Source organism: Neoarius graeffei, chromosome 5 (genome assembly GCF_027579695.1).
Source record: "Neoarius graeffei isolate fNeoGra1 chromosome 5, fNeoGra1.pri, whole genome shotgun sequence".
Classification (NCBI taxonomy): Eukaryota; Metazoa; Chordata; class Actinopteri; order Siluriformes; family Ariidae; genus Neoarius; species Neoarius graeffei.
This window is the reverse complement of record NC_083573.1, coordinates 47949734-47964777: the sequence shown is the minus strand read 5'-3', so window position 1 is coordinate 47964777 and position 15044 is coordinate 47949734. Positions and strand designations below refer to the sequence as shown.

At 41.8% G+C, this 15044-nt stretch overlaps 1 protein-coding gene across 1 annotated transcript in view; it reads left to right on the top strand.

The window, feature by feature from the left end:
* dcst1 (DC-STAMP domain containing 1) overlaps positions 1 to 15044 on the top strand; it is a 29690-nt gene that overhangs the window by 3898 nt on the left and 10748 nt on the right. The window contains exons 5-13 of the mRNA XM_060921859.1: positions 62 to 201; positions 898 to 1069; positions 1259 to 1402; positions 11879 to 12000; positions 12175 to 12332; positions 12604 to 12703; positions 12777 to 12872; positions 12970 to 13096; positions 13196 to 13312. Of these exons, the coding sequence (XP_060777842.1) occupies positions 62 to 201; positions 898 to 1069; positions 1259 to 1402; positions 11879 to 12000; positions 12175 to 12332; positions 12604 to 12703; positions 12777 to 12872; positions 12970 to 13096; positions 13196 to 13312 (1176 nt within the window). The remainder of the gene's footprint in view (positions 1 to 61; positions 202 to 897; positions 1070 to 1258; positions 1403 to 11878; positions 12001 to 12174; positions 12333 to 12603; positions 12704 to 12776; positions 12873 to 12969; positions 13097 to 13195; positions 13313 to 15044) is intronic.

The window sequence follows — 15044 nt, the reverse complement described above, 5'->3', positions numbered from 1 at the left end:
TTTAAGAGGGTTAAGCTCACTTGCTAAATTGCTAAATGTGGTAAATATTATATCCTCTCAGGTCCAATCGCCAATATCCAACATAATGTCGAGGATGTGGTCTTCTCTATGGGCTGCAATATAGACCTGCAAATTGGGCACAGTAAGATTATGTGGAGGACTGTTTCTGAACCATTTTTTCAGGTGCTACAGGAGATCGTGGTGAGTTCAAAGTAAAATGTTGTTTCTACTAGCCTGCTCTTCGTTTTCCGCAACCCCGATTGACTAAAAGATATTACATTTGCATAATCCATCCATCCATCCATTATTTGGAGCCACTTATCCTGTCCTACAGGGTCGCAGGCAAGCTGGAGCCTATCCCAGTTGACTACGGGCGAAAGGCGGGGTACACCCTGGACAAGTCACCAGGTTATCGCAGGGCTGACACAGAGACAAACAACCATTCACATTCACACCTACGGTCAATTTAGAGCCACCAATTAGCCTGACCTGCATGTCTTTGGACTGTGGGGGGGAAACCGGAGCACCTGGAGGAAACCCGCGCAGATACGGGGAGAACATGCAAACTCCACACAGAAAGGCCCTCGCTGGCCACGGGGCTCAAACCCAGACCTTCTTGCTGTGAGGTGACCGTGCTAACCACTCCACCACTGTGCCGTTCATTTGCATAATATAAATGAAAATAAAACCACTAGATTAAACAAGCTTACGAAACTAATGATAGCTGAAGGATGTAATTGAATGAAGCTGGATGTTCTTCATTCGTAGGTGAAGATAGTTTACTCATATAAACGTATGCTGTCAAGTGAACTACATTGCCTTTATATATTAGAAACATCCAAAGAGTTCTTCATCAACACTGTCCTAACAAGCCCGTACTTCTCTCCCCGACATTAGGCTGACAATGTGCAACTCCAGAGAGAGGCGCAGAATGTGAGTCGACAGTTCCAGGGCATCAGGGATGAGGTGATGGGCCAGTATGGCTACGATTCACTTGGTCAGAATCTTACAGCTACAGGCAACAGCACACAGGAGCAGTACACTGCAAAGACCATGATGCGCTGTGAATGTGAGTGACGCACACATTGTTGCGTCATTTAGCCACATTTTGTTGTGTCTATTAACACTGCTCCTTGTTGTGAATATACAGTATCAGTTAAAAGTTTGGACACACTTACTCATCACTAGGAACGTCCAAACTTCTGATTGGTACAGTATACACCTTGTCATGTTGTAATGGACAGAATGCTGTGTACAGATGTGGTAAAGCTGGGCATTGATCGCTGCACAGAGTGGTTCAGTGATACATGGCTGAAGTGCATGGACACTGTTAAATCCCCTATCATCAACCATTTCCTTTGTGTGCCTATGAAGTTCGATTTTCTCTGTAATATTATGAGAGGTAAGTAGTTATATCAATCACTGTGTCATGATTGTACATCTATCTCATAAGATGGATTATTGCGTTTAGTTAGATACAGTGCTTTACACAATTATTGGCACCCTTTGTAAAGATTAGTAAAAAGGGTTAGAAAAAAATCCAACTTTGGTGAAGTAGCTTCATCTCATACTGAAGAAATGAGAAAAATCCAACCTTTATTTGAAATAAATTTACTCAGGGCGGCACGGTGGTGTAGTGGTTAGCGCTGTCGCCTCACAGCAAGAAGGTCCTGGGTTCGAGCCCCGGGGCCGGCGAGGGCCTTTCTGTGTGGAGTTTGCATGTTCTCCCCGTGTCCGCGTGGGTTTCCTCCGGGTGCTCCGGTTTCCCCCACAGTCCAAAGACATGCAGGTTAGGCTAACTGGTGACTCTAAATTGACCGTAGGTGTGAATGTGAGTGTGAATGGTTGTCTGTGTCTATGTGTCAGCCCTGTGATGACCTGGCGACTTGTCCAGGGTGTACCCCGCCTTTCGCCCGTAGTCAGCTGGGATAGGCTCCAGCTTGCCTGCGACCCTGTAGAAGGATAAAGCGGCTAGAGATAATGAGATGAGATGAAATTTACTCAGAGAAAAACAAATACTCCAGTTAATCAGGAAGTCATGGATTACAGCTTGAAAGTTCCTACACACTCCAGTCAACTCAAAAATGTACAATTTAAATGAGAAACATGCTTTAGTTATATTGTGTTCAATATAATTTCCGGGGTATCAATAATAGTGGCACATGTGGTTTTTGTTGAAAATAATTATTTCATAATGAGGGATTTGTTTTTCACTGAATAAATGTATTTCAGGGGGAGTGAGGTAGATGTAGGACGTGTTTCGCACAGGCTCCGCTGGAATGTGACTTTTTTTTTTACACTTTTATATTACACTTTTTATTTGTTTTGCCGGCGTTAAGCTCTATTATTGCAGCCTTTCACTTTATGTAAACTTTTCTCGCTTGTGGGCACTCTATGATGGCAAGCCGTGGGAGAGGCGATGCTACTAAAGCAGGCCGCAGCAAGTCCCGGCTATCAACTCAACCACAATCCCCAGATCAGCCAGATGCTAATGCCACCTTGTTGTTGAACATGAGGGAGATGATGGATGAAATGCGCTCGGACATCCTCAGTAAGTTTGAAACCACCATCTCGGCAGCAGTTAAAAGAGAGATTGTGGCAGCTTTGGAGCCCTTTGAGAACAGACTCGCTTCGTATGGCGAAGCGATCGCGGACCTCGAGCGCTCGGCGAATGCTAACGACAGGGAGCTATCCGACCTCCGAGCTAATGTTAGCAAGCTAACCACCACTGTTGACTCCCTGTCAAAGAAGTGCAAGGACCTGGAGACTCGCTCAAGGTGGAATAATGTTCGCCAAGTGGGCTTGCCTGAGGGTACAGAGGGTCCTCATCCCACCGAGTTCACGGCCCAGCTCCTACAAGACTTACTCGGTCTTGACAATAAACCTATGCTGGACCGGGCTCATCGCACTCTACGCGCCAAGCCTAAGGATGGCAAGCCCCCTCGTCCACTCATTATTCGGGTGAGCCTGTTTCAAGCCCGGAACCAAATTCTGCGCTGAGCCGGAGAAGCTTTCCCTCTTTCCTACATGGGCAGGAAGATCTCGATCTTCCCCGACTTCACCCCGGCGGTGGCTAAAAAGCGGGCCGCCTTTGCTGCAGTAAAAAAGGAGCTCCATTCCTGCCCGAACGTCAGGTTTGGTCTTTTTTACCAGGCAATGCTACGCATCACTCTGCCCAGCAGACAGACCCACAGGTTTGAGGATTCAACATTGGCGCTGAACTTCATTGAAAAGAATATTAAAAAGGGAGTCACCCCGGACACTATTTAGCTGACATGTTAACTTGATGTTTTGCTGTTATTGCTGCTGGCCTTGAGGACTACTTTGCTCCTCACCAGGCTTGCCTTGGTTTCTTAATGTGTTCAGTGAGCTACAGTTCTGAGGGGACGCTGATTTTGTTTTCTTGTTTACTCCTTGCTTTCTCGAGTTTCCCTAACTTGGCTTATGGTGGCTATTTGATTGGAATACAGGAATACCTCAGGTAAAAACTGTAGCACCGTAGGTGCCCTTTTGATTTATCACAATTGATTGTGAGATGCTGCAAGTTTTTTTGTTTGTTTGTTTGTCTCTTTTCTTCACGTTATTGTTCGATAAGATTGTTTTATGTATCGATTTAATAGTCAGCTTTAGCTACCCGGCTTAATTCTTAGTACATTTATTACAGTGTAATTTCATTGACGTAACTTCATGTCACATTTCCAACGCCTAAGTAGTTGTAGTTCATTAGTTGTTTGGTATAGGTTTTTTTCAGAACTATAACAGGTGTGACAGATTGGTTGCTTAAGGGGGTACTTTGCGTGCATCTCGTTTGGGGGGATGCTTCTGCTAAAGTTCGTGTGGGTGGGAAGGGAAAGGCACGGGCGCAGATAGAGGGGGGGACGGGGGGGATTCGTCCCACCCAGATTTAAATTCACCTCGTTCGGTCCCCCCCACTTATAGGGAGGAAAAAACGTCTATGCTGTCTTTCTTTGCATAAGGCAAACCTCACGGAAAAATCAAAAGACTAATTACCATTCGGTTTATTGAGGTGCACAGCAGTACATACATAGCTGCAACTGCGCATACTGCACAGGTTGCGAGCTCGAGCTTGGTTGCTATGGTTACCCACAACAAGTTTGACAGGCATATCGGGGACAGCGCCTCCTAGTTCAGGACCCCAACACGGCATGATGAAGGGTGCCAAAAGGCAGAAAACGATTGCATCGTTTAAAAAAAAATGACTGTAATTAAACTGTGCCTTACTTTATCATATCACCTTGCAATTTTTTGATAGTCTGTTCAAAGTAATGTCGTAGTGAAAGTAAAATCGTACGGAGTAGAGAAGCCTTTCTGGTAGCCTCCTTCTTTCGGTGGTAGCCTGTAGATACAGTGCTCAGATGGCAGTTTTAATGTTTAATCTGGCGTTCCCTGCCATAATTTCAGCGAGCATATTGTTTCATAAGGAAACTTTGCGAAGAGTTGTTGACTGACTGCCGCTCACGCAACACACAGGCATAGTTAGAAAGTCAGGATGCACTGGTTTACACTTTACACACACGTAGCCCAGCCTCTCGCTATGTTTAACAGTTGGAACTTAGCGGTTTTAAAACTAGTTTTGCAGTTTTGCAATTTCTGTGCGTGATGATAATGTGTAAACTTTGGATTTCTATAGGCTATGTTAAAATGTTATCATTGTCCTGGCCTGCAGGTAGTTCCTGGTGATGGCAGTGAGGGAGGTGAAATAACATGTATACACACTACCGTTCAAAAGTTTGGGGTCACCCAGACAATTTTGTGTTTTCCATGAAAAGTCACACTTGTATTTACCACCATAAGTTGTAAAATGAATAGAAAATAGAGTCAAGACATTTTTCTGGCCATTTTGAGCATTTAATCGACCCCACAAATGTGATGCTCCAGAAACTCAATCTGCTCAAAGGAAGGTCAGTTTTATAGCTTCTCTAAAGAGCTCAACTGTTTTCAGCTGTGCTAACATGATTGTACAAGGGTTTTCTAATCATCCATTAGCCTTCTGAGGCAATGAGCAAACACATTGTACCATTAGAACACTGGAGTGAGAGTTGCTGGAAATGGGCCTCTATACACCTATGGAGATATTGCACCAAAAACCAGACATTTGCAGCTAGAATAGTCATTTACCACATTAGCAATGTATAGAGTGCATTTCTGATTAGTTTAAAGTGATCTTCATTGAAAAGAACAGTGCTTTTCTTTCAAAAATAAGGACATTTCAAAGTGACCCCAAACTTTTGAACGGTAGTGTGTGTATATATATATATATATATATATATACACACACACACACACACACACACACACACACACACACACACATACATATATACACAAAATGGAATCATTTGCTGACAGCTCAGTCCCCCCCAGTTCAAAAATCCTATCTGCACCCCTGGGGAAAGGTGTGTGTGTGTGTTATGTTTGTTTCTGTTTTTCTTTCTTTCTTTTTGTTTTACATCAGTCAAGTTTTTGTTTTCAGTTTTGCTTCAGATCATCACTATTACATAATACTATTGTTACCTAGCCATGATTCCATCTAATGTAACAACATCATCCAGTGGGTGTGACATTAGATTCACGAGTTTTAACTGCAAAGGGCTCAATAATCCTATAAAACGAAGTAAGATACTGCACCATCTTTACCATCTTGGGGCCCATGTAATTTTTTTGCAAGAAACTCACCTCAAGGTCTCAGACCACTCTAAATTGAGGAGGGGATGGGTAGGTCAGGCTTACCATTCCTCATTTCAAGGCAAATCTAGGGGTGCAGCTATCTTGTTACATAAATCTGTTCCCTTTGTACATTCAAGTACTATCTCTGACCCTAATGGTAGATTTGTTATAGTTGCTGGTCAGATTCATAACACCCAGGTGGTCTTGGCTAATATTTATGCTCCCAATTTTGACGATGATGCTTTCTTTAAACGCCTTTTTCTAACTCTCCCTGATTTGTCATCACACCACTTAATACTAGGTGGAGACTTTAATTGCTGGCTTGACCCTCAGCTGGACCGTTCCTCCCTCAGAGCTTGCGCTCCATCGAAATCAGCTAAAGTAATCCAGTCCTTTATGGAAGAATTTGCTGTCACCGACGTCTGGCGCTTTTGTAACCCTTCTAAGAGGGAATATTCATTTTTCTCTCATGTCCATCACACTTTCACCCGCATTGACTATTTTTTGGTTGATAATAGATTTCTATCATCGGTATCTAATTGTAAATATGATGCTATTGTTATTTCCGATCATGCCCCTATTTCTATGGATATTTGCATTAAGAGCTTTAATACGTGTGTGCCATAGCGTCTTAATACACGCCTTCTTTTAAATGAGGATTTTGTTAACTTTGTCCCACAACAAATTGACTTCTTTGTGAGCTTGAATAAAACACCTGATGTTTCTGCCTCAGTACTTTGGGAGGCCTTAAAGGCATACATCAGGGGGGAGAAAATCTCCTACGCAGGATATGAGAAGAAACTCAGGAGGGAGAAATTAACTAAGCTGATGCAACGCATATCTGAACTCGACAGGTTGTACGCTACTTACAAAACTCCAGAGCTATATAAAGAGCGCCTCTGTCTACAGTCAGAATTCGATGCCTTAACGACACACCGTACCACTGAACTTCTCCTACAAACGAGGTCCCAGTTCTATGAGCATGGAGATAAGGCTAGTAAATTGTTAGCACACCAATTACGTCAGGCATCTACATCTCACCATATCCCTCAAATTCAGACTAATTCGCGTATCACCACTGAACCCATGGAAATTAATAATGTGTTTAAGGAATTTTATATGTCTCTCTATTCATCTGATCAAGATACCACTCCTGATTTTGACACTTTCGTTGAAAATTTGGACATTCCCTCACTCAATCAACCAGCTGCGGAAGAGTTAGAGAGGCCTATTACTATCGCTGAACTTAATACAGCTGCATCATTTCTGCAAAATGGGGAAAGCCCTGGACCAGATGGCTTTCCTTCCGAATTTTTCAAAAAGTTCTGGCACAAGCTTGCCCCTTTGTTACTGGATATGTTCAATGAATCATTTGAATCTGGCCGCCTTCCCCAAACTCTCAATCAAGCCTCCATTTCCCTTCTCCTAAAAAAAGGCAAGGACCTGTTAGCCTGCACCTCTTATCGTCCAATAAGTTTATTGAATGTTGATTTTAAATTGTTATCCAAACTATTAGCATTACATCTGGAATCCATCCTCCCTTCCATCATTTCCTTGGGCCAAACAAGGTTCATTCAAAATAGGCACTCCTTCTCTAACCTTAGATGTTTGTTCAATGTACTTTACAATGTCTCCTCTTCTGACACCCACGAAGCTGTGATATCATTAGACGCCGAAAAGGCATTTGACAGAGTTGAGTGGGATTACCTCTTCTATGTCTTGGAGAAATTTGGTTTTAAGAATAGTTTTATTTCATGGATTAAGTTGCTTTATTCAGCCCCACAAGCCTCAATCAGGACGAATAATATCCAATCAGAATATTTTCGCCTCTATCGCTCTACTAGATAGGGTTGCCCTTTGAGCCCTCTATTATTCGCAATCGCTATTGAACCTCTCTCGATAGCCCTTTGGTCCAACCACCTTATTACAGGCATATTTAGAAATGATATTCAGCTGAGAGTTTCCCTTTATGCAGATGACCTACTTTTATATGTTTCCAACCTGCCTGTCTCAGTTCCTGCTGCTCTTGCCACTCTTCATTCATTTGGTCAAATTTCTGGATATAAGTTAAATTTAAACAAAAGCAAGATATTTCCCATTAACCCCGCTGCTAAGAAGTATCCCCTGGAAAACTTTCCCTTTAAAGTTGCTCAACATAGTTTTGTATATCTTGGAATTCATGTTACGCACAAATTTGAAGACCTCTACAAAGCTAACTTTGCCCCCCTATTGACCCGAATCCAGAAAGACTTTGAACGATGGTCTCTGCTTAATATGTCTTTGATTGCACGTGTCAACTCTGTTAAAATGAATGTACTCCCAAGACTCTCCTACCTGTTCCAATGCATACCACTCTTCCTCCCTCACTCTTTTTTCCGTAAACTAGATAGCCTGATCTCTAAATTTATCTGGAACCAGAAGGTTCCTACAGTAGGCTGCGCAAACAATATTTGCAAAGGCTGAAGCCACTGGGAGGGCTGGCCCTGCCAAATTTTAGGATCTATTATTGGGCCACCAATATCAGGATTCTTAAGCACTGGCTTCAAAATGAGGCTTTTGATCCTTCCCCAGCATGGCTGATTATGGAGGCAAGTTCAGCAAAACCAGTGACCTTGAAAGCCCTAGTGCACTCCCCTATCCACTCCTCCACTTTTCCCTACACCAAGAATGTGATTGTTAAGGCCTCACTTAGGATTTGGGTCCAGTTTAAGTGCCACTTTGGTCTACAGACATACTCTATTTATGCACCACTAGCAGCTAACCATGCTTTTCCTCCTTCCCTCATAGACAGTTTTTCTTAAGGTGGACGAATCTTGGTATTCATAACTTCAAAGACCTGTATATTGATAATGTTTTTCCTTCTTTTCAGCAACTTTTAGTTAAATTCTCACTTCCTAAGCAGCACTTCTTTAGATATTTACAAGTCCGCAGTTTTGTTCAGGGCACATTCCCTAGCTTTCCTAATTTACCCTCTGACTCCACTTTGGATGGCTTCCTGACGCCAATTCCTACTCTTAAAGGCTCTATCTCATATATCTATAATCAAATTAATCTTTTACGTTCAGAGCCCCTAGGCTTAATAAAGTCACTCTGGGAGGAGGACCTGGGGGTGGAGTTATCAGAGGAAGTCTGGACAGAGATTTTGAGACGGGTACATAAATCTTCTATTTGCGCTAGACACAGTCTTATTCAGTGTAAAGTTGTACCTATTACACTAAGGCTCGACTGGCTAAAATTTATGATGGTGTAATTCCAACTTGTGATAGGTGTCAGCAATCTCCTGCAAACCTTACACATACAGTTAGGTCCATATATATTTGGACACTGACACAAATTTTGTTTTTTTACCTGTTTACTGAAATATATTCAAGTTATAGTTATATAATGGACATGGACATAAAGTCCAGACTTTCAGCTTTCATTTGAGGGTATCCACATTAAAATTGGATGAAGGGTTTAGGAGTTTCAGCTTCTTAACATGTGCCACCCTGTTTTTAAAGGGACCAAAAGTAATTGGACAATTGACTCAAAGGCTATTTCATGGGCAGGTGTGGGCAATTCCTTTGTTATGTCATTCTCAATTAAGCAGATAAAAGGCCTGGAGTTGATTTGAGGTGTGGTGCTTGCATTTGGAAGATTTTGCTGTGAAGAAAACATGCGGTCAAAGGAGCTCTCCATGCAGGTGAAACAAGCCATCCTTAAGCTGTGAAAACAGAAAAAAACCCATCCAAGAAATTGCTACAATATTAAGAGTGGCAAAATCTACAGTTTGGTACATCCTGAGAAAGAAAGCAAGCACTGGTGAACTCATCAATGCAAAAAGACCTGGACGCCCACAGAAGACAACAGTGGTGGATGATCGCAGAATAATTTCCATGGTGAAGAGAAACCCCTTCACAACAGCCAACCAAGTGAACAACACTCTCCAGGAGGTAGGCGTATCAATATTCAAATCTACCATAAAGAGAAGACTGCATGAAAGTAAATACAGACGGTTCACTGCACGGTGCAAGCCACTCATAAGCCTCAAGAATAAAAGGGCTAGATTGGACTTGGCTAAAAAACATCTAAAAAAGCCAGCACAGTTCTGGAAGAACATTCTTTGGACAGATGAAACCAAGATCAACCTCTACCAGAATGATGGAAAGAAAAAAAGTATGGCGAAGGCGTGGTACAGCTCATGATCCAAAGCATACCACATCATCTGTAAAACACGGCAGAGGCAGTGTGATGGCTTGGGCATGCATGGCTGCCAGTGGCACTGGGTCACTAGTGTTTATTGATGATGTGACACAGGACAGAAGCAGCCAGATGAATTCTGAGGTATTCAGAGACATACTGTGTGCTCAAATCCAGCCAAATGCATCCAAACTGATTGGTCGGCGTTTCATAATACAGATGGACAATGACCCAAAACATAAAGCCAAAGCAACCCAGGAGTTTATTAAAGCAAAGAAGTGGAATATTCTTGAATGGCCAAGTCAGTCACATGATCTCAACCCAATTGAGCATGCATTTCACTTGTTAAAGACTAAACTTCAGACAGAAAGGCCCACAAACAAACAGCAACTGAAAACCGCTGCAGTAAAGGCCTGGCAGAGCATTAAAAAGGAGGAAACACAGCGTCTGGTGATGTCCATGAGTTCAAGACTTCAGGCAGTCATTGCCAACAAAGGGTTTTCAACCAAGTATTAGAAATGAACATTTTATTTACAATTATTTAATTTGTCCAGTTACTTTTGAGCTCCTGAAATGAAGGGATTGTGTTTAAAAAATGCTTTAGTTCCTCACATTTTTATGCAATCATTTTGTTCAACCCACTGAATTAAAGCTGAAAGTCTGAACTTCAACTGCATCTGAATTGTTTTGTTCAAAATTCATTGTGGTAATGTACAGAACCAAAATTAGAAAAATGTTGTCTCTGTCCAAATATTTATGGACCTAACTGTATGTTCTGGCATTGTCCATCTCTACATAATTATTGGGTTGAGATTTTTAATACCCTGTCAGAGGTAGTTGGGGGAAAAAAATAAAACCAAATTCTCTGAGTGCACTGTTTGGGGTTGCCCCCCCTTCCCCTTCCCTTTCTAAGTCCAAAAAGGATGTACTTGCTTTTGCTACCTTGCTAGCCAGAAGATTAATTGTAATTAATTGGAAATCAACGATTCCGCCCAGTCACGCCCACTGGATTAGAGACGCCCTTTATTTTCTGAAGTTGGAGAAAATTAGACTGTCTTTGACTGGCTGCTCCAGTAAATTTGGGAAATTATGGGGCCCATTCTTTCAATTCATTACGAGGACAGATCTTTCACTCGCCCCTAACTGACTAACGCAACTGAGGCAGCTAAGAGAGGTGCCATTACTCTGACTTGGGATGTCTGTTGCTATGTTTATTGCTGTTTACTGTTACCTGACTGATGTGCCTGTCCCTTTTTTTTGCTTTTTTTTTCTTTCCCCCTTTTTTTTGTTGTCTAAAAAGAATGTATATTTAACTCTTTGTAAATGTTTCAATATAATTGTATACGTCTGCAAAACCCAAAAAACAAAGTTAAAAGAAAAAATAAATAAATGTATTTCAGGGGTGGCATGGTGGTTAGCACTGTTGCCTCACAACAAGAAGGTCTGGGTTCGAGCCCAGTGGCCGGCGAGGGCCTTTCTGTGTGGAGTTTGCATGTTGTCTGCGTGGGTTTCCTCCGGGCGCTCTGGTTTCCCCCAAAGACATGCAGGTTATGCTAATTGGTGGCTCTAAATTGACCGTAGGTGTGAATGGGAGTGTGAATGGTTGTTTGTCTCTGTATCGGCCCTGCGATGACCTGGCGACTTGTCTAGGGTGTACCCCGCCTCTCGCCCATAGTTAGCTGGGATAGGCTCCAGCTTGCCTGCGAACCTGTAGGACAGGATAAGCGGCTACAGATGATGGATGGATAAATGTATTTCAATTAAAGGTTGGATTTTGCCCAATTTTTCAGTGTGAGATGAAGCGACTTCACCAAAAGGTAGATTTTTTCTAATCCTTTTTCTAACCTTTACAAGGGGTGCCAATAATCATGGAGGGCACTGTACATACCATAGATTTGATTTCGTGTTGCATCTTCTTCTCAAGGTTGTCAGTTTCTATTAACAACTAGGTTTTGCATGATCCTTTTACTACGGTACAGCATTTACTGGTTTAACTGTGTATTCACCTCAGTAATGACTCCATGGTGTAAGGAACAGATCCCAGTGGAGGGAAACTTTGGACAGACCTTTGACAAGCTCGATTCCTACATCAGTAAACTCGGGGAAGAGTTTACCACCAACGTGGTCCTTGAGGTACAGTGGGCTGGAACAGTTTCACCTACGCCACAATCCTTTCGTTCGTGTGCTACATTCTCATAATGAACATTAAAAATTCTCAGAAACATATTCATGCACTAGCGTGAGTGAATCCTGACTGGAGTCAGGAGTATTAGATGCCATGTTATTCTTGTCCTCTGAAATCTGCAGAAAATTGAGGACCAGCCCATGTTTGGAGACACAGTTCTGCAGGATGAATTTCGCAAAGACCTAGCCAGGACATTTAAGGAGAAGAGAAACACTGTTAAGCAAATATCAGGGATTGTGCAGCTCCTCCTCTCCTTCACGTTCATAACTGTTTTCATTTCGTATGTGTACACATTTTCACCCCGTCTCCTATTACACGTTCATCTTCAGTTTAAACCGTAGAATAAAAAAAACCCCTTTGTTCAATAAAAAAGGAATTCTCACAAGAAAAATATGTAAAAATAATCTCAGAGATGTATACTCTATGTACATAATTTACTGCTATCCATAAAGAATATTTTAAAGTGGTCATCCTTGAAAAACATTATTACATATTACATTATAGATTAATATTTGATATTATTTGATTTTCAAGCTTACCTTTATTTTTAGGGCTTTTAGATACGCACGACAATACACCAGAGATATCCGCTTTGACAATGTCTACATTACAACCTACTTTAGACAGATTGATAAGCGGCGAAAGAGAGGGGTAAGATCCATTTTTTTCCCCTTAAAATATTCATTTATCTTATTTTCCAAACTGACTAAAGCTACTTTTTCAGGGTAAGAGGTATCTGCTGCCCTTGAAGAAAGCAGAAAAGAACAGTTTCATCGAGCCCTGGAGCTTCAGAATCCATTCCAGTGAGCTGCAACCTGTGGTACGATCTTTAAGAATATAGTACATGCTGTATTATAATAATTATATAATATTATAAGTAATAAATATCAATCAATCTATCAATCTCACCTCGACAGACAACAAGCCTGGTCAAGTTTGTATTTCTGGCTCTGTTTGTATGCGTTCTGCTAGCCACTGATAGAGTCCTTTACCATATTTTCGACATCATCCGTAGGCATACTTTTACAGAGCATTCTTTTACAAGTGAGTGTAACGCACAAATGTGAAAATATCCCTACTTTTAATCAGTATACCTGTCAAATGTTCAGAAACGTGTGCCTATTATCTCCTCTTGTTTTACAGGTAGTCATGACATAGAGATTGACATTACAGGAGAATCCATGTTAGCTAAGCTGCTGCGTAAAACTATCGGGGCCTTCAACACCTCCTCGAACATCGATGTGCAGTCCAGTAATTGGCGTAGGTGTCTTTCTAGTTTTGTAAATTACCCTTTCTTTACACTGCTACAGTGGTGCTTGAACGTTTGTGAACCCTTTAGAATTTTCTATATTTCTGCATAAATATGACCTAAAACATCATCAGATTTTCACACAAGTCCTAAAAGTAGATGAAGAGAACCCAGTTAAACAAATGAGACAAAAATATTATACTTGGCCATTTATTTATTGAGGAAAATGATCCAATATTACATATCTGTGAGTGGCAAAAGTATGTGAACCTTTGCTTTCAGTATCTGGTGTGACCCCCTTGTGCAGCAATAACTGCAACTAAACGTTTCCGGTAACTGTTGATCAGTCCTGCACACCGGCTTGGAGGAATTTTAGCCCATTCCTCCGTACAGAACAGCTTCAACTCTGGGATGTTGGTGGGTTTCCTCACATGAACTGCTCGCTTCAGGCCCTTCCACAACATTTCGATTGGATTAAGGTCAGGACTTTGACTTGGCCATTCCAAAACATTAACTTTATTCTTCTTTAACCATTCTTTGGTAGAACGGCTTGTGTGCTTCGGGTCATTGTCTTGCTGCATGACCCACCTTCTCTTGAGATTCAGTTCATGGACAGATGTCCTGACATTTTCCTTTAGAATTCGCTGGTATAATTCAGAATTCATTGTTCCATCAATGATGGCAAGCCATCCTGGCCCAGATGCAGCAAAACAGGCCTAAACCATGATTCTACCACCACCATGTTTCACAGATGAGATAAGGTTCTTATGCTGGAATGCAGTGTTTTCCTTTCTCCAAACATAACGGTTCTCATTTAAACCAGAATGTTCTATTTTGGTCTCATCCATCCACACAACATTTTTCCAATAGCCTTCTGGCTTGTCCACGTGGTCTTTAGCAAACTGCAGATGAGCAGCAATGTTCTTTTTGGAGAGCAGTGGCTTTCTCCTTGCAGCCCTGCCATGCACACCATTGTTGTTCAGTGTTCTCCTGATGGTGGACTCATGAACATTAACATTAGCCAATGTGAGAGAGGCCTTCAGTTGCTTAGAAGTTACCCCGGGGTCCTTTGTGACCTCGCCGACTATTACACGCCTTGCTCTTGGAGTGATCTTTGTTGGTCTGCCACTCCTGGGGAGGGTAACAATGGTCTTGAATTTCCTCCATTTGTACACAGTCTGTCTGACTTTGGATTGGTGGAGTCCAAACTCTTTAGAGATGGTTTTGTAACCTTTTCCAGCCTGACGAGCATCAACAACACTTTTTCTGAGGTCCTCAGAAATCTTCTTTGCTCGTGCCATGATTCACTTCCACAAACATGTGTTGTGAAGATCAGACTTTGATAGATCCCTGTTATTTAAATAAAACAGGGTGCCCACTCACACCTGATTGTCATCCTATCGATTGAAGACACCTGACTCTATTTTCACCTTCAAATTAACTGCTAATCCTAGAGGTTTACATACTTTTGCCACTCACAGATATGTAATATTGGCTCATTTTCCTCAATAAATAAATGACCAAGTATAATATTTTTTGTCTCATTTGTTTAACTGGGCTCTCTTTATCTACTTTTAGGACTTGTGTGAAAATCTGATGCTGTTTTAGGTCATATTTATGCAGAAATATCGAAAATTCTAAAGGGTTCACAAACTTTCAAGCACCAGTGTATCATGGTTGTCCTTAATATAATTTTGTGCACATTATTCCCTGCATTGCCTTGTGTGTCACGTGGTCCTAAGG